Source organism: Meleagris gallopavo, chromosome 5 (assembly GCF_905368555.1).
Source record: "Meleagris gallopavo chromosome 5, MGAL_WU_HG_1.1, whole genome shotgun sequence".
Lineage (NCBI taxonomy): Eukaryota > Metazoa > Chordata > Aves > Galliformes > Phasianidae > Meleagris > Meleagris gallopavo.
The window spans coordinates 9,070,476-9,092,600 of record NC_139408.1 but is presented as its reverse complement, the minus strand read 5'-3'; the positions used below and the strand labels follow the sequence as shown (position 1 = coordinate 9,092,600).

At 43.9% G+C, this 22,125-nt stretch overlaps 3 protein-coding genes across 9 annotated transcripts in view; 1 reads left to right on the top strand and 2 right to left on the bottom strand.

Annotated features, from left to right (window-relative positions):
- Positions 1-10,299, bottom strand: part of DENND2B (DENN domain containing 2B) — a 152,653-nt gene extending 142,354 nt beyond the window's left edge. For 2 of the 4 annotated variants that reach the window (XM_085224174.1, XM_085224171.1), the window contains exon 1: positions 3,877-4,020. The gene's annotated coding sequence lies outside the window, so the exon portion shown is untranslated. Of the gene's footprint in view, positions 1-3,876; positions 4,021-9,896 lie in introns of those variants that run through there. The other 2 variants (XM_085224173.1, XM_085224170.1) reach the window with 2 other exon arrangements.
- Positions 10,300-10,474: 175 nt separating this feature from the next.
- On the top strand, positions 10,475-13,275 carry AKIP1 (A-kinase interacting protein 1). Its single transcript, XM_085224180.1, has 5 exons — positions 10,475-10,948; positions 11,057-11,134; positions 11,341-11,448; positions 11,740-11,790; positions 12,842-13,275. Exons 1-5 carry the CDS (start codon positions 10,844-10,846, stop codon positions 12,983-12,985), a joined length of 486 nt encoding a protein of 161 aa, XP_085080306.1. The 5' UTR covers positions 10,475-10,843; the 3' UTR covers positions 12,986-13,275.
- On the bottom strand, positions 12,718-21,811 carry C5H11orf16 (chromosome 5 C11orf16 homolog). 4 transcript variants are annotated; one of them, XM_085224178.1, is made up of 7 exons: positions 20,664-21,811; positions 19,258-19,450; positions 18,418-18,601; positions 17,457-17,676; positions 16,088-16,747; positions 15,453-15,634; positions 12,718-14,828 (listed from the first exon to the last, which is right to left on the bottom strand). In XM_085224178.1, the coding sequence occupies exons 2-7, from the start codon at positions 19,422-19,424 to the stop codon at positions 14,664-14,666; spliced, it is 1,578 nt and encodes a 525-aa protein (XP_085080304.1). In that variant the 5' UTR covers positions 19,425-19,450; positions 20,664-21,811; the 3' UTR covers positions 12,718-14,663. The 4 variants fall into 4 exon arrangements, 2 of the variants coding, with proteins under 2 accessions (XP_085080304.1, XP_019470881.2); XR_002114916.3 differs by lacking the exons at positions 18,418-18,601; positions 19,258-19,450; positions 20,664-21,811 and having other exon boundaries at positions 12,718-14,180; positions 14,592-14,828; positions 17,457-18,172; XR_014883384.1 differs by lacking the exons at positions 18,418-18,601; positions 19,258-19,450; positions 20,664-21,811 and having other exon boundaries at positions 12,718-13,789; positions 14,592-14,828; positions 17,457-18,172.
- Positions 21,812-22,125: the final 314 nt, after the last annotated feature.

Sequence of the window (22,125 nt, the reverse complement as noted above, 5' to 3'; positions counted from 1 at the left end):
ACTAAGTCTCTCCAGTGAGCCAATAACAAAGTGGGTCATAGAATACAAGAGTCACAAGCTAGTATCTCTTAACCAGGGTTTATATCTTTCTATAGACATTGTACTTGATAGTAGGTGCACCTGGAAAAGAAGACATAGAATCAAGATTGTCTTCTGAGGAAGGATGGGTGGTTATTCCCAGAGTGGATAAAAATCAAAGAGATAAGAGTATAAAACTGACATTACAGAATAAAGATGTTCTTTTCTGAGTGAGTATGAGAACAAAAGGAAAGCAGACATTTAGGAGTAACACTGTTTTAAGAAAGAGGTATTTTTCTGTTTTAGTAGACATACACAGGTATGTATAAATAGGTAACTAACACTGAAAGGAAAACACCAATAAGTTGCTGAGTTTTGCTTGCAATACTTGATCATATTCTTAATGTGAAGATCCTGAGTTCTCTTTAAGAAAAACATGTGGATATTTTATTGTTAATCAATTAGGCCCAAGCCACGCTGAGAACTTCTGTATCTGGTTCAAGCTGACTTTAATGGAAAATGAACATATAATTCTCGTAAGTGACTTAGAAAATCTCAGCAGGTTGTACAAAAAGCCCAAGCATTTTTTCATCTGTTTGAATCCAGCCCAGTTAAGGCTTTGCAGAGAGAAGAGAATTTATAATTAAAGATAGGAGAGTGTGAAGATGGAATCTTTATCTCCCAAATCCCAGAATGAATCATAGGGATAACCGAAACACTTGCATATTAACTTGTGCATTAAAGTTAACCTTTATTTACACCAATAAAAAGGAGTTTACACCTAATTTAGTACAGAAAATTCTGCTTGGACACATTATTATCTTTTGAAATAATAATAAAGATGCATAGAAGGTAAACCTGGGCTGCATACTGACATCTACAAGTGCATCTTCTTGGCATAACTTTATAAATGGAGGTGACGGTAGTACAACTGCTGATTTTTTTATTTTTTTATTTTTTTTGTACAGCTGCAATTAAGTCTCAAAATATCAAACATAAAAAGATACAGAAGAACTCACACATTGAAGAAAAAAATGGACTATTAATATATTTCTATATATAATTTAGCCCATTATTATATATTTGAGATTTAGTAGTTAAGAAATACAGTATTAAGAGTGTAAACTATTCTGTTAATCTTACCACCTAACCATACAAATCTTGAAATTAAGTTACATTACTTTCTGACTGAAAACAAGTATTCAAGTATTTTCAAGCACTGAAGGGCAGCTTCTATTGCCAGCTAAAAGGCACTATTCTGGGTAGGTATTTACAGTTCATGATGAAAGAAAATAATTAACCTCACAATATATTTCTGATTTTCCTTAAGTTGAAATAAAAAATAAAAGATTTTATCTGTTTCCAGGATTACTTTCCTGAACTTTCTCATCTGCATTTGTACTTTCCTACCAGAGTTAGGTGGAAACTTCTATTCATTAATGCTGTTAGGTGCTTTAAGATTTACAAGTAAAGATGCATGCATTGCGTAAATGAAATGTGCCAACCCATCATCTTTTTGCCATTTTAAATTGTGTCTGAACTCAGCTTCTGATTGTTTTGCTGTTGTTTGTAAGTCATTTGTCCTACTCCAGAAACCACTAATCTTCATTTGCTTCAGAAGTCCTATAACTCCAATTAAAATCCACATGCTAAATCCTAGAGATAAAATAACATATCCCCATTAGTGCTGAGTGTTGGATGTGTGCATCCAGATTTTAGAAGTTGTGGAGGTAAGTCCCTTTCCTGTGTATTAAAAACATGTATATTCTATGTATGTCAACGAGTCTTGGATTAAAAAAAAAGCATCATACTGGCATTTAGTGTCATGCTAAGCTTCTATAAAAAACTTCCTTCAAAACAACTGACACATTCTTGCCTTTTACTTTTCAGCTTTTCAGGAGGTTGGGGGAAAAAGGCTTGGTCTCAGAAACAATTTGAAAAGTTATAGCAAAAAATAAAGTGCCAGGCAATTAAGTGTTGAGTAGATAGTGCCTATATGCTGGGATAACTCACCTCGTTCACATCACACTGCTCTGTGTGGTCTCCACCCCAGCTAACCTTGTGACTACATGTTTATCTGGGCTGGACAAAAAGATGTGTTTGCCAACCTGTTCTGCTGCATAGCATAAGGAAAAGGGAAAAGGAAGTTTTGGTCCAAGACAAAGCATTAAGCTATCCAGGACTGGATTCCTGCTGTTTTATTCATTATCTGTAGGCTCATTAATGTGTATGCCCCTTGAAATTCATCACATATTTTAAATTCTCACATGAATATGTCACTGCATTTAATTATTGTGTTTATGCAGCATACCTGAAAGCTCAGATTCACTTTTAGGGGGCAAAAATCTCTATCATCTCTCAAAATTTAAGAACAGGCCAGATTCTTTCTTCCATCACATCTCAGCCTACCCACAGTAGTTCTGAGTAGACACTTGTCTAATGCCAAAAATTGCAGTAAAAAAAAAAAATGACAAGGGATTGAAATATTGATCTAAAAAAAAAAAAAAGTCCCCTCTATCTCAGATGCTATGCTTTGATGCTAGGTACCATCCTCTTCACTATTTCTGTTGGCAGATATACCACAATATACAGTGATCCACCTAACTGAAAAGATGAGACAGTCATTTCCCCTCACCCATATATCCTGTCTCTGTGCCAGGGAACAATCTACTCTCATGGAAATGGATGGATGAAAAACAATTTTTTTTCTTTTGATTTTTTTTTCTCATAACTTTTTACCCTCTTCTGTTACTCTCTCTCTGAAAAGTTATTGGCACTATTTCATTTGGGAAATATCATCTCAACTTTACATTCATCAACTTCTCTTTTAGTTCCTTCAACTCAAAGATAACTGCCTCAGTGGGAGAGAACTCAATAGCAAACAAAGACAGAACTAAAGCTGAAGCTTGATCACATCTTATGTGATGCTGGTGTTAAAGTGCAAAGCACAGAGACATCTCAGTGTTCTTGTAAACAAATCTGAACATCAGAATCAGTCAAGCAGAAGACTGTCACCAACTGAGAGCTTGCAGCTTAAACAGCTGATGTCAGGGAATACTGATGATGAACGAGATAGCCCAATGTTCATAGCAGACTGAAGAATCTTCCTGTTACCATTTATCCTCTTTGTATGTCCCAATGAACCTCAATCAAAAAGTCAAAATGTGATCCACAAAATCTAGATCACACAACCATACGCAGCCTAGATGCAGCAGCAGCACAACTAGAGAGGGAGGATCAAGGACTTAAAGGAAAAATAAGAAACACATTAAGAAAATAAAAGAGAAAGAAATGACAAATGCTTTCCTAAGAGTTGGCAGGCAAGCTTCCCTGAAGCACAAGGCTTTAAATGAAGCTTTAGTTGCGTGCAAAGACATAACTTATGGCCACAGGAAAAGCAGGACAGTCCAACGAAGAAGAGCCCCCAGCTCACTGTGGCACTGGATAAGATAGCTCTTCACCTGGCAATGATATCTCCCTTTGCTTCCCAGACCTGGGGATGTCTCCAGGGAGAAAGAGCGATTATTCTACTGGCTGCTTTGCTATTATGGCAGCAAAAGCCTCAAAGGGTCCTGCTTCCAAGTTGTTGTCAAACAATACCAGCTAAGGGCAGCTATGACAGCCCAGGTGCAGTCACAGACTTCCTATTCAAACAGGGAACTGTCCATGCGAGGTCTTAACTTCTACTTGTCCTGGGGATAGAGGAACAGAAGTTGGAGCAGCTCTCTCAGAGCACAGCAACAAGAGAAGCTATCCAGACCTTGCAAGTGAAGCAGATAGTTTCCAAAGAAGCAGGCCAGACTACTATGAACAACAAACAAACAGCAAGGAACTACTAAGCAGGCAAAAAACACTCACAGCAGAGAAATGCTCTGTCTCAATAGGGCAGGCAGCAAAAGGCTGGAACAGCAGCATGTCTTGTACTTGTCCCAAGTATTAAATGAGTGGCTCCTTATAAGCACAGCAACAAACAAAAGAATCCTGGTTTCACGCAACAGGGAACAAGCACTTGCACGGTGTGTGTGCACTCAACCATCACTCAGTGTCCCTTATTTCCTAAGCAACAGGGTACAGGTAACAGCTCTCTTCAGCCACTCACACTGAGCCAGAGCAACCATCTTGTTAGTGCCTTTCAATCTGGTATAACTGGGAATTAAACATGAAACCAGAGATCAGAGCACAGCAGATTATAGAAATACTCATTTATGGAATCACTGCTTGCCTGAACTATTTTTTTTAAACATTACAATTAAATAGTTCAGGATTTTAAGTCTGGCAATAGATACATCCATCAAATAGTAAAAGAGGAACATACATTCAAACCTAATGGTGCATGGATTGTATCCACAAGTTCTGAATACTGTTTAACAATTTTGTAAATTGTTATGTAATACTTGCAGTCAGCCTGTGGAGTGTTTCAGACTGTTTTAGGCCTCTTTTCTTTCTGATCCCCTTCTTTCCTTTCCTGCTCTGACCTCACTTCTTTCCCAAACCAGCCATTTCTTACACAGTCTGGGTGAAATGGGGGATTTTCTGCTCAAAGACTAAGATTAACCATTTGGCAGGGATACAGCAGGCAGCAAAACACAAGCAGTGGTGTGGAACTGCTCCCCAGTTTGCAGAGTAACAGTGGAACTGCTCACAGCCTGCCACCACCCAGGTGATTTTGGCAAGCTTTCACACTTCACTGTAATGTACACTGATCTGCCATACCTTCAAAACAACATTCCCAGTTAATGAAGCTCATTTAAACAACACTGGCTAAGGGGAGCTTGTGAGCCTAGAGAGGATTAAGAGGTGAGGCATACTGGAAACTCCGACCATTGAGATCTTGTAGCACAAATGAGAGAAGCACTTTTCTACTAGCTGAGTCAATAATCTCCACTTTTCATTAGCACACTGTGCCCACTCAGAGCGCAACATGACATAGGGCCAGATATGTTTCCACTTCCAGTGACCTTGAGTGATAACAGTTTCCACCAGGACAAAGTATCAGCATCATTCTAACCTCATTTATTTCATTCTGTCTTGAAAAAATGTCTGTACTCTCTCCAAGTAGAAACAATGCTGAAAGCAAAAATGTCAGGAGGCAGATCTATCTCCCAACTTGAAGGGCATCTCAGAACATGTCTGAACCATCCGCTCCTCACTGAAGAAGGGCTGTGAGATCTGCCAGGGGAGGTCTCCTAAAGCACTTCAGTCTCTGCACCAGTCCTTACAGCAGGCCAAGCAGGGCTCTTGGCATCATGCTGGTCGGTTAGCATCTGTCCCCTGCAACTCAGACTGGATGTTGCATGAAGACAAATAATCCCCCTTTTTTTAAGGGGGAGGAGCGGAATGTAAAGCATTAACTTAGTGTGATGACCCTGTCAAAACAATTAAATGAATAACAGTATTAGAACTTCATACAGTGAGTGTTTTTAATGACATGGGAGTTAGGAAATAATGTTAAATGTTTCAGCTCAAAGACCTAGTTTCCTGTGTTGGCACCAGCACTAAATGTTCATACATCAAGCATTTCCACAGCTTCATTTTAAAGAGAAACTGGGAGACTGATACACTTAAGTCAAAGCTACATCCTGTTCCTATGTGTGTGAACACAGGGTGCATTTCTGACAAAAACCCACTGTGCTTTCAGTGTGTCTTTAGGGACTTTTCTGTTTGCACAAACTCCCTGAAATCTCAACTGCACTGCTACAGATGACATACTTTCAGCAGAAGGATACAGCTTCAAAAAACTGGAAAAAGGTAGTGTTAAAAATGAACATCTCCTCTTATTCTATTTTCCTCAACCCTAACAAATGCATCTCCAAGGTTAGAAGCTTACTGCAGAGTATATAAAAAACACTGATCATATGAATTAGCATTCATTTACCTAAACAGTTCCAATGATCTGTGCACACACTCCAGATATAGGATTGCTCTAAACATGTTCACTGTGGATTAAACTAATGCAACCTCCTTCAAAACCAGGTTGGCTAAGGATATAAAGTTATAAACCTCAACTGATGAGTAGGAAATCTTACCGTAACCCAATGCAACTCAGTCACATCTATAGTCTCAGGCTTTCCACTACAAAGCTATGATTTCAAATTTCAAACCCAAGTTGAAAGGCATTCCCAAGCAATAGGATGAGTTGGCCATGAAGCATTGCCCATTTGATCCTTATCTCTCGGGTGTGTGGTAAGGTGGATCAAAAAGTTCAATTGCTAATGCAGAACAAAACTTAAAGGGTTGGTCCTTGGTGGTTACGAAATTTCTACTGAAGCGACAGCTATTCGTATTCATAGCCTATCACAGAATCACAGAATGGCCTGGGTTGGAAGGGACCTCAAGGATCATGAATCTCCAAACCCTCCCCACCACAGGCAGGCCACCAAAACCTACATGAATGAGAAGAGGGCTTAGGTCTGGTTCTCCACAAGCAAACATCCTCATTGTTCAAATCAGGCCTCTATCTCTTTTTGTGCCCACCTAAGAAGTAAGGACCAGGAAAATGGTAACCATGGAGGGAAGAGGGTCTCCACTATGGTTCTACTCAATTGGGTCAGAGCTCTGGAGCAGCACAGCAGACAAGGATTTCCAACCATCATGCCATACCTTCCATGCAGGCACAACAGCTCTTCCGTGACATTTTGAACTTGATGAATCTCACTGGGGAAAAAAAAAAAAAAAAAAAAAGGAAAAACAAAGAAAAAAAAAAGCAAGGTGCAGGAAAGATTCTGCAGTCAGATCAAGAGTGACAAACACTAATTCTCAACCAAAGTATACACCTGAAAAATTCATCCAAAACTCTTCCTAAGAGGGGAAATTTCAGGTCTTGCAGGGTGTGACTCCCCAGGGCCTGACAAAGCCACTTATAACCTCACCAAAGTTCAGTGTGACCATGAGTGTTTACAAGTATAAAGACTAGGCCAAATCAAGAATGTAAATATTTGGATTCAGTTCCCCAAACTTGCTTCCATCTCAACTGCAGACCAAAAAATCTGAAAAGCAGCAGTTGTTCATAGAGAGCAAAATAACGCACATGGCATTCAACATTAAAGGAGGGGAAACAAGCAAACAAATAAATAATTTGCAATCTGAATTGAACCTGTGTTAAAATCAGTGAAATCTGCACTGAAACCTGATTTGATTCAGCTATCATTTGGCACATTTTGGAAGTTGAACAGTGCAGATTTTGGTTCACTACCCTACCCTGGAAGAGACCACTTAACCCTGTCTAGGTTGCTTGAAACACACCATACATGACACAAAGGATCTAGAACATAGAAACTTTGACATAAATCACACTCTCTTAAACCATGAAAAGAGTGCTTCTGTTTTCCAAGCAGAGGAGCTCATCCAAAGTAATTTATGTTGCAACCACAGTCCTATACTCAGAATTGACTGAGGATCCCAAATTGACTCGAGTTCTCAAGCATCAGTACTTTTTTTAACCCCAGCTCATTTAGCTGTAGATGAAGATGGTAGCCAGGGATGCATTCAAGAGAATTGTGACACATCCTGAGGGTTAATACACAGTACCCTCAGCTGCCAGCTCCCAGAACTCCTCAGAAAGCCTTTCAGTCCCACACCTCCACCACAGACATCGGTTGAAAGAAGCAGAAAGCTAAGCATTTCCCCAAGACTTTTTATATGTCTACAAAGTAAGAATCCAAGCCTCCTCACTCCCACTACTGTAAACTAACAAGAAGTCCATCCTCCCTGTTTATCTAAGTGGGAAAGTACAAATCTGGTTCTTCAGCTCTACTGAGCTGTGGGAAACTTGGTTTTGCTCACCAGCTGAAAGCAGGCTCTTCAGCACACTTAGCAGTGACCTCTTCACAAGGGGCGAGTACCATTCCTTTAAATGCCCCTACACTAAAAATAGTTCTGCTTCCTAAACATGAATGTTTAACAGTTCCAGGCATTCTGAAATCCTGCATACTACTTTTTTTTTTTTTTCTCTTTTAAACTGGCAACATTTATTTAACCAGCAATTAAAAAAAGGAGGCCCAGCCGCCCCAGTGATTCTTCCCAGAGGGTCCTAGATGTTTATGAAACACAATGAAAACAATAAAGTGGATAAAATCATGCTATTCCATCAAGTCCTTGGCAAGACTTCCCAGCGGAGAATAAATTGGCATGGTGCATTACAGTCAACAGATTACACAATGGTTCGCAGGGTCACAAATAATAAGGGGTCACATGCTCCTCTAAAGTGCTACAGTATATGTCAAAAGTTGGTTGACTACAGGGAAATCATGAGGGTCAGTTCTGAGCTCCTTGGAGCAAGTCCTGGCAGCTACAGCACAAAAATGCAGGCTAAGAAAGGTCAGGAGGTGCTTCTTCACAGCACTAGAAAATGCAGTGACTACGCTGAGCAAGCTGGCTTTGAAAGTTTAAGATCCTAAACCAAGCCAGGCAGGATTCCCCCATTTCTGCATACTAGAAACAAACGTGGAAGGTTGACAGCGTCTGGTCCCCAGTGAAGCCCAGCACCACCCACCCCACCACACACACCCAAGGAGCTCTGCTCACACTCCTCCGCTCTCCAAGAGGAACCAGCCCCATCTCAAGAGGAGAATGGCAGCTCCCACCAATCCGCTCACTCTTAAGAGTTCACAGGCTGCAAGCAGCTTCAAAAGAACCTTGGTTAAACTCTTGGGTAATTTGCTAAAAGTAATCGTAATTGCTTCAGTGTGTTGCTTTTCCTTTAAATAATTGATGATAAAGCAAGAAGGAAATGAATGGCCAAAGGTATGAATCTTATCTTCATCCTTCAGACTGCCAACAGATTCGCATTATGCCACCTGTACAAACTGATCGTGAACATGAACGTTGTATTTTGACATTTCTGAAACATACATGATTTTCTCAAATCTGGTCTTAAACATAAGACACTTCTACTCCATTATCCTTCCACCATATGGATTTTTTTCACCTACTGAGTATAAATCATGAATAAACAAAACATCATTGATTCTTGAAGGCAAGTCAATCTCAGTTCAATTCACCCTGCTCTGACACTGCATTATCAACAGTGAGACTACAGCTAACACTTTTGTTCTTCATTTGTCACAAGTTTTGATCATTCTAGGTGGCCCTTACTGTAACACTCTTTATCTGGCTGAAGTTAAAGACTGTTTACATGCAATGAACTGAAAGAAAATCTATTACCCAAAGTCAGCGCAACAGTAAAACAAGGGGGATAACAAACATTGCTATGGACCTATTCCATGCTATTACAGTATGCATCCGGCTTCATTTGGCTCACTGTTATGACTGAAAATACATTTGAGCGATAAAAATGAAGTAAACATAAGAGGTTCTCTCATATGCAGCCACTACTCTTTGATTGCAGTGACCCCTCGCTCTTTGGTAAAGCAAATGTTTGGTAGCAAGCCAAGAGCACTTCATCTCATTTTCCCACCAAGTGAACTGCTGAAGCAGCTCCCTTAGCTCTTCAGCTGCATCTGCCTTGGGATCCTAAAGTCTTCCGGTGGAGTCCAGGTGGCTCTCCGACTTTTTTCAACGAGCGTGCAAACATTACAGCCAGCCGGACGGCCGACGCGAGCCGGCACTAGGGGAGAAGTATCGGGCTTCCCTTCTCTACTCACACCCGAGCCCCAAACCCGGAGAGCTGCTTCGCCGGCCCGCTCCGTCAGCTCGATCCCACCGCGGTTTGAGGACCCGGCCCCGAGGCACGGCGCTGCCGAGCTGAGGCTGCTCCCGGAGCCCCCGCCAGCCCGCCGCATATCCCGGCCCGCCCCGCAACGGGAGGCGGGCGGCTGTCGGCGCGCCGAGCCCGGCGCCGGCTTCTCCCCCCGCCCCGCTCCCCTGCCCGCGGCTCCCGGGGACCCGTCCGAGCCGGCGGCGCGGCTCCCGGCTCTTACCGAGGCGCGCAGGGGAAAGCTCCCGAAGCCCGCAATCCCCGTTCCGCAGCACGGGCTGTTGTAGCTTTTTTGGAGGAACCGAGAAGAAGGAAAGAAGGGGAGGGGGCAGGGAGGAAGGGAAGGAGGAGGGAAGGGATTGAGATCGAGGGAGAGAGAAGTATGCGAAGGCAGGAAGTGGGGACGGCCACGGCCAGTGCGGGAGATTAATGGGAAGCAGCCGGCCGGCCGCCAACAAAGAGCCCCGGCGCGGGGCTGCGGCAGCGAGCCGCGTCTAAAGCGGGCGGGAGGCAGCGGAGCGGAGCGGCGCTGCGGGGAGACACGGTGGGCAGCGGGAGGAGGGGAGAGCCGGGAGCCCGCGGGACGGCCTCGCCTGAGGAGCAGCGCCGGTTTTGTCTTTAAGAACGCTGACAGCGCTCGGGCTCTCTCCGGGGAAGGACGGGGGAAGGAAAGCTCCCCGTGGGCCCAGCAGCCCACGTGCTTCCAACGCGCGCCCTGCACGGCGGGCTGCACGCACAGTGATGTACGTACACACGTGTATGGGAGCACCGCTTCAGCGTTAAGCACGTGCTCACTCTCCCTCCTTTGGCTGATCAGCCTTCCTGCACCCCGAGCCGTCACACACAACAAAAACAACTCGGCCGACCCATCGCCACCACCACAACGAGGAAACCTGGTGCAAGCGCCCCGCGCTTCACAAACCGCCATTCTATTTCAAGAGACTGAGCGCGAGAGGAGCTCATCCGGCTCCTCGTGCGAAGGCGCGGTTCCGAGCACGACCTGCCCGCCCGCCGGCTGCGGACGTATTTATCTCAGCCGGGAGCTGCGTTTGAACCTCCCGCTCCGGCCTCTCCGCGGAGCGGGGCGGCGCGCCCCCTAGCGGCGTTAGGGCGGGACGATGGGCTGCGGCGCATGCGCACACTGTGACGGTGCACGGCGGCGGCGGCGGGATGGACGGGGCGCGCGCGGGGCGCACGGCGGGGTTGGCGCGCGCCGTGCTGGAGCGGGCGCGGCGGCGGCGGCGGCGGGAGCGGGAGCGCGCGGCCTCGGCTCCGGTCAGTGCTGCGGGCGGGGCGGGGCGGAGCGGGGCGCGCAGCCACCTCAGTCACCGCGTTCTGCCGCGCGGCCGCACCGCGCTTCGTTAAGCGTGCGCTTAATGGCAGGAGGAAGACTCGGAGCGGCTCAGCGCTGCGTTCGCCTCCGTCATGAGATTCATGGCCCAAGCCACGCGGGAATGCGAGGTAAAAGCCCTGCTGCTCAGCCGGTGGCACCGCAGTAACGCCGAAGGCGAGAGGGACGGCGTTGGTATTCGGGAGCCGTTGCGCCCGCCGATCGGTGGCGGTGCGCTCCGTGTGCCGGCAGGTGGCAGCACCGCACGGCAAGGCGGCACCAGGAACCTGATTGTGATGCCTGTTGTGTAACGCTTTCTGTTCCCACCGCTGTCCAGAAGTACTACAGCCTTGTGCCGGACTACAGGTGCGGAGAGAACGAAGTGAAACACATCTGCAGGTACCACGGGCGGCACGAGGGAGAGCTGGAGTCCGCCGAAGACCAGGTAAGGAGAGTTTGGTGTCCTTGGGAAGGTTGTTCCTTCCATCAGCATGGGGCAGCTGTGGTGTCTGTGACACCGGGTTTGCCAGCATTTGTGTGTTTGACAGCACAGGCAGGTGAAGACTTGGACTGATCTGAGCCTTTGGTTGGCAGGGCCACTGCTGGTGGCAACAGCCAGCATGATTTCAGTCCTTTCGCAGAGGGGAAACTCTAATGGACTCAGAGCATCCCCTCTCTCATGTACTGAATTTACCTTTGTGTGGTTATAATCAGAAAACTATCCTTTTCTTTCCAGAAAAGTGCAGCTTCTGCAGCATCCAGTCAAGCTAGACCTTGCCAGCAACGTGTAAGTTTACAAAATAATTTGTTTTCAAATGTACATTTCTTTATCAGTTTACAATCAGACGTGGAGATATTGTGACAGCACAGATCAATGAATGGTGTATTCACCATCCCAGAGACGGTCAGTAAAACAGGCAGAGACTGACACAATTAATTATAGAATCATAGAATCACCAAGGTTGGAAAAGACTCCAAGATCATCCAGTCCAACCATCCACCTACTACCAATATTTCCCCACTGAACCATGTCCCTTAGTACAACATCTGAACATTTCTTGGACACCTCCAGGGATGGCAGCTCCACCACCTCCCTGAGCAGCACATTCCAGTGCCTGACCACTCTTTCTGAGAAGAAATTTGTAAACCAGACTGTGGCCATCCAGCACAGAACTAGTCAAGAGTCTCCCATATTTTGGGCTGATACAGACTGTCAAAACATTGTGAATGATCTGTAGACCACTGTGATTTGCACCAGCAGCAATAATCCAGCAGTATTCTGCTCTCACCTCATTTGTGCTCCTGCCACATTCCCCATGCTGAACAAAGCACGCAGCAGCTGCTTGGCCAGTTACGCTTGGCCCTGATACAGTCCCCTCTGAAGACTGCTGTTCCTCCAGGAAAAGAAAACTTAATTGTTTTTTAAAGCCAAACACCTCACCAAATCAATTTCAGGAATTTCTAAGCCACAAAAGATGAGAACCATGGAAACTGCCATAGTATGAATGAGATTAACTTGGTGTATGGATGACTTCCTTTGTTATGTTCAAAACAGTTTAAAGTGACAGCTTTTAGTTTTGTAAGTAGAGATTACAGCCTGTTCATTATTTCCACAAATTAAATCATTAAATACTTTGAATGTGACATTTGTGAATAGAAACACTTTACAGTTGTCTCTATATTGCTCATATATTCTGAAAAAAAATACACAACATTTAGATAGCAGTTTAAATGACGTTTTTTTTTAATTCAAATTCCAAGTTTATATTTTTGTGGGAAATTTAACATCACTAAATAGTAAAGAAATCTGTTTGTTCCCCCTTCCCTGTCCACTGAAGACCAAGAAAGCTTCCAAAGACATCTACATCGAAGTCTCTCCTGGCATTTATTCTATCACAGCAACCTCAGAGGACATGGTGAAACAAACCCACGTGGTGGACGTCAGTGCTGGACAAAGCATTGATTTGACTTTTGTGCTATGACGTTTATCGTTTGCTGGCAATCATGGGAATAAAATACTAGGATTTTTTAAGGCATATAATGAATTATGTGTAACTATTTCTTATTAGCATTTTAATACAATCCTCTTCTTTGGGACTCCATTTTTATGGCCTGTATATTTATTTGCTAACTTAATGCAATTGTATGCAACTCACTTTGTACACTGATTTTATAAATATTTGTACATTGTTTCTCTTAATTCAAATCATGCGACTATGTAATTCCAGATTCTTAAGCTTGAAACAATTAAAGATACAATCAGTAGAATAAATACATAGTTTGGTCTTTGTGATGCCTGTTTCTTTTATATTACCCTCAGGCAGAAAGTCCATGTCATGTTCTTATGCACAGAGAACGAGATCCCAGTGGTGTGAATGCAGACACATATGCCAGCTGACCATCCATCTCAAGTATATTTCCCTTATCTACATTTTTATAATTCTGATAAAGAAACAGAATGCCATTTGGGGTGCATTTTTTATGGTCAGCAGGTGGAGGAAGATGATCTTTTCCGCTCTACTCTGCCCTGGTGAGGCCACAGCTGGAGTGCTGTGTACCATTCTGGGCTCCACAGTTCAAGAAAGACAGGGATCTCCTAGAGAGAGTCCAACAGAGGGCCACAAAGGTGATGAGGGGCCTGGAGTGTCTCCTGTTTGAGTAAAGGCTGAGAGACCTGGGGCTGTTCAGTATGAAGGGAAGAAGACTGAAAGAGGATCTTACCAATGCTTATAAGCATCTGCAGTGCAGGAGTCAAGAGGATGGGGCCAGGCTCTTTTCAGTGGTGCCTGACAACAGAACAAGGGGCAATGGGCACAAACTGGCACACAGAAGTTCCATCTGAACATGAGGAAAAACTGCTTTACTGTGAGGGTGACAGAGCACTGAAACAGGCTGCCCAGGTTGTGGAATCTCCTTCTATGGAGATACTCTATTGACAAGCTTCAAATCCTGTCTGCAGGCTCTAAACTAGGCTAAGAATTGCCTAGCTACCTTTTTCAGTAGAAGGCAGTTAGTTGACATGCTCTATATAGTCTGTAATCCTTTTATAGCTGATGGCATTAAGGTTTCAGTTAATGTTGAGGAGAATATAAAATTCAATGGCTTGAACACTGCACACAGAACTGTGTTAAGCTATATATTCCTTATTCTCTGGTGGTTCTCTCTTTTGCTTTAATCCTGAAAAAAAATAATAGTAATAAAAATTTGAGGCTGTCAGGTTGTATCATTTCTCTGTTTCTTCTGGTTTCCCACAGAGAAATTGGTGGGCTGAATTCCTCTGGCTAGCACCAGAGGACAGTAGATAAATTGGAGGTTTATTAGATCCTTGCTTTGCATCTGCTCAGGCTTTCCACACTAATACTGGTTTCCCTGATCTCTTCAGAAATGTAAAGAGTTCACATCCAAATAATTCAATTTAACAGCAGACTAACCACAGAGTAAAGAATGAGGATGCTGAAATGTTATTAGGTTGGAAATCACGTCTCAGTCATTAAAACAGTACAGTTATCCATAAAATCTATGAAGTGCCTAAATCAGAACTTTATTTGCTTAATAAACGTAACATTGCTAATAGTACAAGCAGTTTACCTGAAATTTCAGCTCTTGAACTTCATCAGTTGTAGAGTTACTGAGTTATGATGGATCACATCTCTCCCTGCTTTAGCATGAGCTCTGCTGTTCTTTCCCTCTCTGTTCTCTGCTGATACAGTCTGTACTGCCAAGTTTGTCCTTTCCTAAGCAAGTTGCTTTATGTTTATTGTCCGACTCTGTTTTCTTTCTTGTACCTCTATATCTTTGTTTTCCTGATGCTACAGAACCTTCCTCCTGGAAGACAGAATAAAAATCCATTGGCAGTCCATGAATGCTCTGTGTTACCACATGTATCCACTGCTATGATTCATACTGCTGGTTTTGAGCTAGAATGAGGCTCCTCTGGTTTCTTTCTAGTTTTATCAAAAGGCAAAGCACGTCAGCAATGCATAGATATGACACTTGGCTAACACAGAGCACGCCTGTCTAGAGTTGCATATTGGCATAAAAATCTTGTATAAGCTGTCTTTTCTTGGATTTTATTTACACTGAAGGTCAGAGATGACCATTTTCAGAGGCACTCATTCAAGTCCCTATTTCTGCAGGACTTAATTGGGTCGATGTCAGTGGGCAAGTGGCTAGTTTCTGAGTGTACAGTCTTTGCTGATTGCTCACACTGTTTACTGGCATAACCTTTTCCATTCCAACAAGGAGCTTCAGGCCCTCCTCACTTTTATTTTAGTTAATTTTTTTTTTTAAATTAATGGAGAAGTCCCTCCATATCATAAAATTGGTGGAAGGCCATAGCAGGCAATTACTATAGAAATGCCAATTTCCAAACTATTAACATGAATACTTGTTCCATTCAAACAGACCAGACCACGTCAGTAAATACATTATTAATACAAATTACCTTACCCCTGATGATAGCTTGAAATCCTGGTATTTTTCATTCATTGTGAATTGCCCTCTGGGAGGCTGCTCAGTAGTTTCCAACACTGCATTCTGCTCAGGTGGTGCAACATGGGACATGTCTACAACAGAGATGGCTTTGGATTCCAACTTGCCCTTTGTACATATGCTGCTGCGTCTGCCAGTTCCTTGTGGGAAAAAAATTGTATCTTAGCCTTAAGCATAGGGAAAACCAGAATTGAAACAGATACGTTCACTTACGAGAGAAAAATGTACTTCAAACATTTTAAGGAATTCTTTCGGGTGATTGATTCTGCATAGACTAGCTATGACGGTTAACAAAGATGCTGGCATCATTAAATGCATAGAAAATGATGAGTAAGAAACTCAGCAAGGGGCACCTGCCTCCACATGAGACTCTAGTAGTTTTCCACTGGATGAGTTGGCGAAGAAGAGTTAGCATGCAAGACAAGGGGGCAGAAATGTTGGGGAGGAGGAAATAATGCATTGGCAGCTGACAGGCAAATGTATGGTATTTATATCAACTACAGGTTAAATGAGAGCCCATATGAAGAGGGGCACAGAACACGCTGGCTATTTCCCTCTGGCTGCTCCTTCCTTTTTAGGGTGTTTCAAAGCACCTGAATTACTGGCACGAGACTTGTAGTGGTTCCTTTTCCAGTATTTCCACTTGGGTCTTGCAGATTCCTCCAGCCTGGACTTCTCAGAACGACTGGGGTCTGTTTTAACAGTACTGTCCATTACAGCACTCTGATTTGGGAACACCTCTGGATCTCCCTCTGAGTCAGAAGGGGAACGTGCTGCCAAAGCTGCTAACTCCTCTTGTTTTGGACCTTCCACTTCTAGAAGGCGTGGAGAGGATTTGCTGCTGGGCTCTGCCTCTTCAGCTTCTCTCTGAACGACCTGAGACTTGGGCGGAAGAGGCCACCAAACATCAAAATGGCCATGGCAGCAGCAGAAGCAGCGGACACAGGCTGATGAACAGCACATACCACCACAACGACAGTGGAGAAGTGGCCAGCAGGGTGAGCAGAGCAAGCTGTGCTTAGCGTTGCTATGAGCAACGCAAACAGGAACCCAGGTGGTTTTAGGACTGCAGGAAAAAATGCACGAGTTAGCGTCAGGACTTTCTCTGCGCTTTAACCTGCTGGAGAAAGGCATGTGGATCATCTCCACAATCCTCTCACACAGGCTAGGAGGGATCCACAGCGCTACACCTTTTGGCAGCTTCACTTTCTTGTTATTCCAGAACTGAACTACAATTTCTTCATCTTCTGAGGCTGTTGGGAGAAAAGGCATGCAGCTGTGAGTAGCCATTCTGCCTAGGGAGCACATACAGCTCAGGCTCTGAAGCTTGGGACACGCTTTCTAGTCCTGCCAGCTGCAGCATCAATGATCATCTCTCACTATGACACTTGGCAGCATCTTTCTTCCCAGTTTTTCATCAGATGAACAAGTCAATGTTGGCTGAGTTTTGCTGTTCCTGCCAAAGCTAGCAGTAACACTCTGGGGACACGCTACCCATATTTGAGCAGTCAGCAGAGCCTGTCAGACACAGGAAAATGAATGAGCTGCTGAAATACCATGCTTGGGTGATAAGGTCACTCCCAGGATGCATCCTTCAGTATAAGCATGAGCACTCTAGCACAGACGGATGCTTCCTGAGAGCTGCCACATTTGGATCTCTCAGGAAAAGGCCATTGTCCTTCACGCAACAGACACAGCCCCACCTGAACATACAGGAAATTGCAGATCAGTAGATATGGAAGGTGACGTTTTTGTGGGTCACAGCTTCCTTAGGGTCAGACAGGCAAGGTTAAAGCCGATATCCATCTAAGGTCATATCAGCTACATCAGCTCCTGGAAGCCTTAAGTAATGCTAGTGAGTTCACTGACAGCTCTCTGGCAATAGCACAACAGAGTTCATCCCAAGAGTCTCACTTGTGTTCCCAAGCAAGGCAAGCAAGACAAGGGCAGCATCTTTCTTACCTCGTAAGGGGTCCCTTGTCTCAATCCCTGTGAGGATAGTTCCAGGGCCATATCTCACCAAATCTGGTTCCCAAGGTGCCAATACTTTGTCTCCCGGCAGCAAGGAATGCTTCATGCCATTGGCATACTCCAGGATGTCATCCTTTGCTGTTTTTTGCACGCATACCGAATGCCTTCCATGCAACTGAAGTGGTCTGGTAAACTCTACCAGGAACATCCCCTTTCATTCTGTTACCAGGAAAAAAAACAGTACCTCTGAAAAACACACTGTTATGCATCAAGTCACATAATCGCTAAGAATAGCCCCACTGGATTTTACAAGGCACACTGCATGCACCAGGCACACCAAAGCTGTTCTTTAGGCACGCCCAAGCCCTTCCTCATAACATACAACATGAACTCACTGCTGGGGAGCTGCTGGAATTTTTTATTTTTTTGTAAGCTAAGGCCTGTCAAGAGGCTTTCAATCAACACTGAAACAAGACACTTCCCTGTTCTTGAGAAAGAATAGACTCTTTTTCCCCCTTACGTTTGAAGTGCTAACAAACTGATGAATAAAAGCTTTCACTAACATTTCTAAGACATTGTGCCATTGGTCTGCAGCTGACTCAAGCTGGCAGTGTGTACATAACACATCACCAAACACTTTTCTTGCGCTGGTGGCTATGTGTCTATACACAACAGTGGCCAGCACGCTGTTCACAACAGCTCTGATGCCATCCAGGCCTGGCATGATGCCCAGCACCAGCAGAGATGAGGCCCTGCTGTGTACACAGAACTCAGGCCGTGCACAAGGACTGCTGCAGACTGCATCCAACCACACTCAATCTTTGCCACAGGCAGAGGGGTGTCCTGCAGCCACACTGACTTCACCAACCTCACCTGAGTTCAGTGGATGGCCCACCTGCAGGTGAACAGATCTGACTAACAGTGCACACCCCATGACACCTACCCGCATGACTACAGCACAGAGACTGTTGCTCACCTCCATCTCCTCTTTTACTGTACCATGGTAATAAAATCCATCATGCTCCCCTCTCACCAGAACAGGGACATTTTTGGCTAAGATGGCTGATCTCTGTGACATGCTCAGCCTCGGCCATGCTGGGCCAAGGGAGGGGAGGCAGCGCCCAATCCGTTGGCACCTTGAATAAAAGAAAATTGGTCAGTGGTGAGAGAAATTAGCTTCTGTGGGTCAGGCAAAAGTACATATGTATCTTCCAAGATGTAAGAACAAGGTTACTGCACCTCATTTTGTAGAACTCCCACTTTTTACCCAGTTCTCTTTGGTTTGGGATTAAGAGGAAGAAAGCTAAGAATATGCTGGAGACCTCAGCCAGGATCACCACACTAACATCTTTTCTGACTACATGGCAAGTTAACACAACCCTTAAGGTCAGGCAAGAGAAAAAGATGCTCCAGCACAAAGCACAGCTTAGAGGTACTCAAGCATTGTAGCTGACAGTGTAAGCTCAAAACAGGGAAATAATTCCCTGTCACACAGAATTAGAACCATTTCACAGAAGATCACTGCTCATGCAAAATGCTTTTATTTATCCAAGTAACATTAAGGATTTCTTTTTTTTGATAGCAAGTTTACCCCAGGCTTTGCTTTCCATAATCTCCAGGGTAGCAAATCATTTTAGTTAATGCAATCCAAGAACTGCCAGCACGAGGGTGAGGAAAACACAAATGATATTCAAGTTGCTAACGTATTAACCTGACACATCCCAGCCTTTTTTATCCTATTAGATATCATGCAAAAGAACAGATCACAGATCCAACAAGAACTTAATTTTACCACAGGGGAGCAAGGGTCTTGGTGATCCAGGCAGGATGCATGGTGAAGGAGCTCCTGCAGCAGGGATGGATAGCAGGGATGGCACTGGAGCACAAGAACTTGTCCAGAGCTGGCATCATGCTGCAGCACCTGTGGTCCATGGACAGGAATCCTTCTAAATGAGCCATTCTAGCAAAGGCAGCTTCCTGCAAGACTAAAACATGAGCTGGCAGCAGTTGAAAAGAGACAACAAACTGACATTTTCCAAGCCAAGCAAATGTTTTCCAGATTACTCTCAAGATCTCAGTAACCTTTACTAATTGCTCTCATGAAATAAAGACTGAATTCAAAGTATCCAGTCTGGTGTTTTGTCATGTGAACCCATCACTGACCTCAGTAACTTCTACTAATTCAAATTTGTGGTTGGCAACCCTGCCCACAGCAAATGAGTCGGAAACGGATGATCTTTGAGGTCCCTTCCAATCCGAGCCAGTCTGTGAGTCTATAAATCTCTATCTAGTAAAGGGACATAAACATCCAGAGAAACACTCTTGCTGTGGAAATCCTAAGGAAAGCAATGTTCTTAACTCCAAAAGCTCCAGCTTTTGTTCCCCTCTATAACACGCAGCTCTCCTCTTACACCTACACTCTCCTTTACAGCTTCCTTATACACAGAGCCAGCCCAACCCTCCCCATTCTACAAGCTAAAACAGAAACTGCAGCTGAAGTTCACATAGTTGAGCAGACAGCTTCTGACTGTAGTGCTAGAACAGAATTGCCTATGACATATTAAGACGAAATATTTTGATCTCCCAGCTCTCCTATCATGTTTTGCAACAGTAGGACTATGGCTTGCCACCAGAAGAATGAGATGCTGAGATTTGATGAGCACTAACTACTCAGAAGTTGTCACATTAGGATTCATGAGGTGATGCTCCCTGATAATCTTACAAATACATATATATTTTTTTGTTTAGAAATATTCAGCATGCTGAGGGTAAAATTTGCGATAGAGTGAGCAGTATATAAACCAAGTGCCTAATTTACCTTTATTTCTTCTCATAAAAGATACGATCAGTGATTCTATCATCTACAAACTTAACGTAATTTCAAACACACACAAAGGCAAGTAAATAACTGCTGAAAAATGTGTCTTATAAAGAGCAAATCAACACATTAAACTCATACTTACTACACAAGCTCCCCTATTACAAACTGAAACAAGCTGGAATCCATAATGTTTTCTAAAGGAATGCAAATTCCAGTACCATGTTAAAGCCTGCTGTAAAGCTGCTCAGAGCTGTCCTGCCAAGAGCAAAGTATTGCACAGACGTACAAAGCAGGGCTCTGACAAAGGCAACTATGGAGCACTGTGAGATTTCCTGAATAGTTCCACACATTTGGACCCAGAAGTGTTTCAAACTTACCAGCTACTGATAACACTAAATCTTGACCGTTTGTATTTAGCCTTGAGACAGAAACCTCGTCCTTTTGCCCTGCTGGATGCAGGAAGCATTTGTTGCTAGCACTTTCTAGTTGCTAAGGAGGTCAGCAACATGGCTACCGCTTGGAATTGACGAGCTGACCTGACCCAGCTGCAGAGATGACCCTTTGCCTGCCATGTAGCAGCCCAATTGCTGCTAAATGCAGCTCTGGTGATCCAGCTATTGAACTGAGAGACCATGGGGGCAAAGAAAGGATTACAAAAGGGTAAAACATCCTCCAGCCCTTCGCATAGTAACATAAGGCAAAAGAAATGTATCATCATTCAAAGCTGCAGTTCAGATTTACAATCATAAAGCAGCACCACAGATGTATTGGTTGGAAACAAGGAGAGCCAAAGCTGGGAGGAACTGAGATCGAATCCCTTTGCAAACTTCTCCTTTCCATAATAAAGGGGAAGAATTTGTGAATTCTCCCCATTTCCTCCAAAGCATGTACAAAATCAAAATCATAGAATGGCCTGGGTTGAAAAGGACCACAATGATCATCGAGTTTCAACCCCTCTGCTGTGTGCAAGATCGCAAACCAGCAGACCAGGCTGCCCAGAGTCACATCCAGCCTGGCCTTGAATGCCTCCAGGGATGAGGCATCCACAACCTCTTCAGGCAACCTGTTCCAAAATGTCAGAGAATCAAATAGAAATCTTCCTGCTAATCTCTACTTTTCTTCATTCCTCCTTAACAAATGTTCACACCTTGATATGTGATATGTCTGTGCAGTGGGGACAGGGAAATACTTAATTGCATTTAGTAGGCATTTTTCAATTCACTACTATTAAAACATGAGAACAGAGGGATGGATGACTGTAATTAAGGACTGCCAACTCTTACAAAGTCTGGAATTGTTTTCTCTACATTTTGCTGTAACCAGAGACGAACTGCTTTCATGTTGCCAAATTGCTGTTAAATGCCAACCCTGACACACAGCAAGCGTTAAGAACATTTTGCTAATCATAAGATAAAACTCTCTTCACCATCTTGGCATAAATCTGTTCTACACTGATTAGCTGAAATCATCGATAACACAGAGAAACAGACTAAGGGGAAGAAGATCCCAGAAGAATTTCTTTCACAGGACACAATTCTTCCCAGGCCAGAATCTTGCCAACCCTCTTCACATTGTGTAACCAGTCCTAATTTTTAAGTGCACGAAATGATGGAAAAGAATTTCCATAGAATTTGAATAGAAATTAGGCTGAATCAACAGTTTTAAAAGAGTTCAACATTTTTACTCATAGGAATAAAGCTGCATTTGCAAGATGTCATGCTCTTCCTACGTCCAGTGACAATGTTTCAGAGAACTGCTCCCCTTTTCCTTCCACTTTTAAACTAAATTATCCATCCTGTTGTCTTTGAACAACATTCCTGGGAACCTTTTTAAAGACCT

Bases quoted from the DNA above. Each gene is read 5' to 3' on its own strand.
- AKIP1 (XM_085224180.1), top strand. From the start codon at position 10,844: ATGGACGGGGCGCGCGCGGGGCGCACGGCGGGGTTGGCGCGCGCCGTG. The intron at 11,135-11,340 runs GTAAAAGCCCTG...ACCGCTGTCCAG, and splicing joins AAGCCACGCGGGAATGCGAG to AAGTACTACAGCCTTGTGCC. The intron at 11,449-11,739 runs GTAAGGAGAGTT...TTTTCTTTCCAG, and splicing joins TGGAGTCCGCCGAAGACCAG to AAAAGTGCAGCTTCTGCAGC.
- C5H11orf16 (XM_085224178.1), bottom strand. From the start codon at position 19,424: ATGGCTCATTTAGAAGGATTCCTGTCCATGGACCACAGGTGCTGCAGC. The intron at 16,748-17,456 runs GTAAGAAAGATG...TTCTCCCAACAG, and splicing joins GACAAGGGACCCCTTACGAG to CCTCAGAAGATGAAGAAATT. The intron at 14,829-15,452 runs GTAAGGTAATTT...TCTGTCTTCCAG, and splicing joins ATTTCAAGCTATCATCAGGG to GAGGAAGGTTCTGTAGCATC.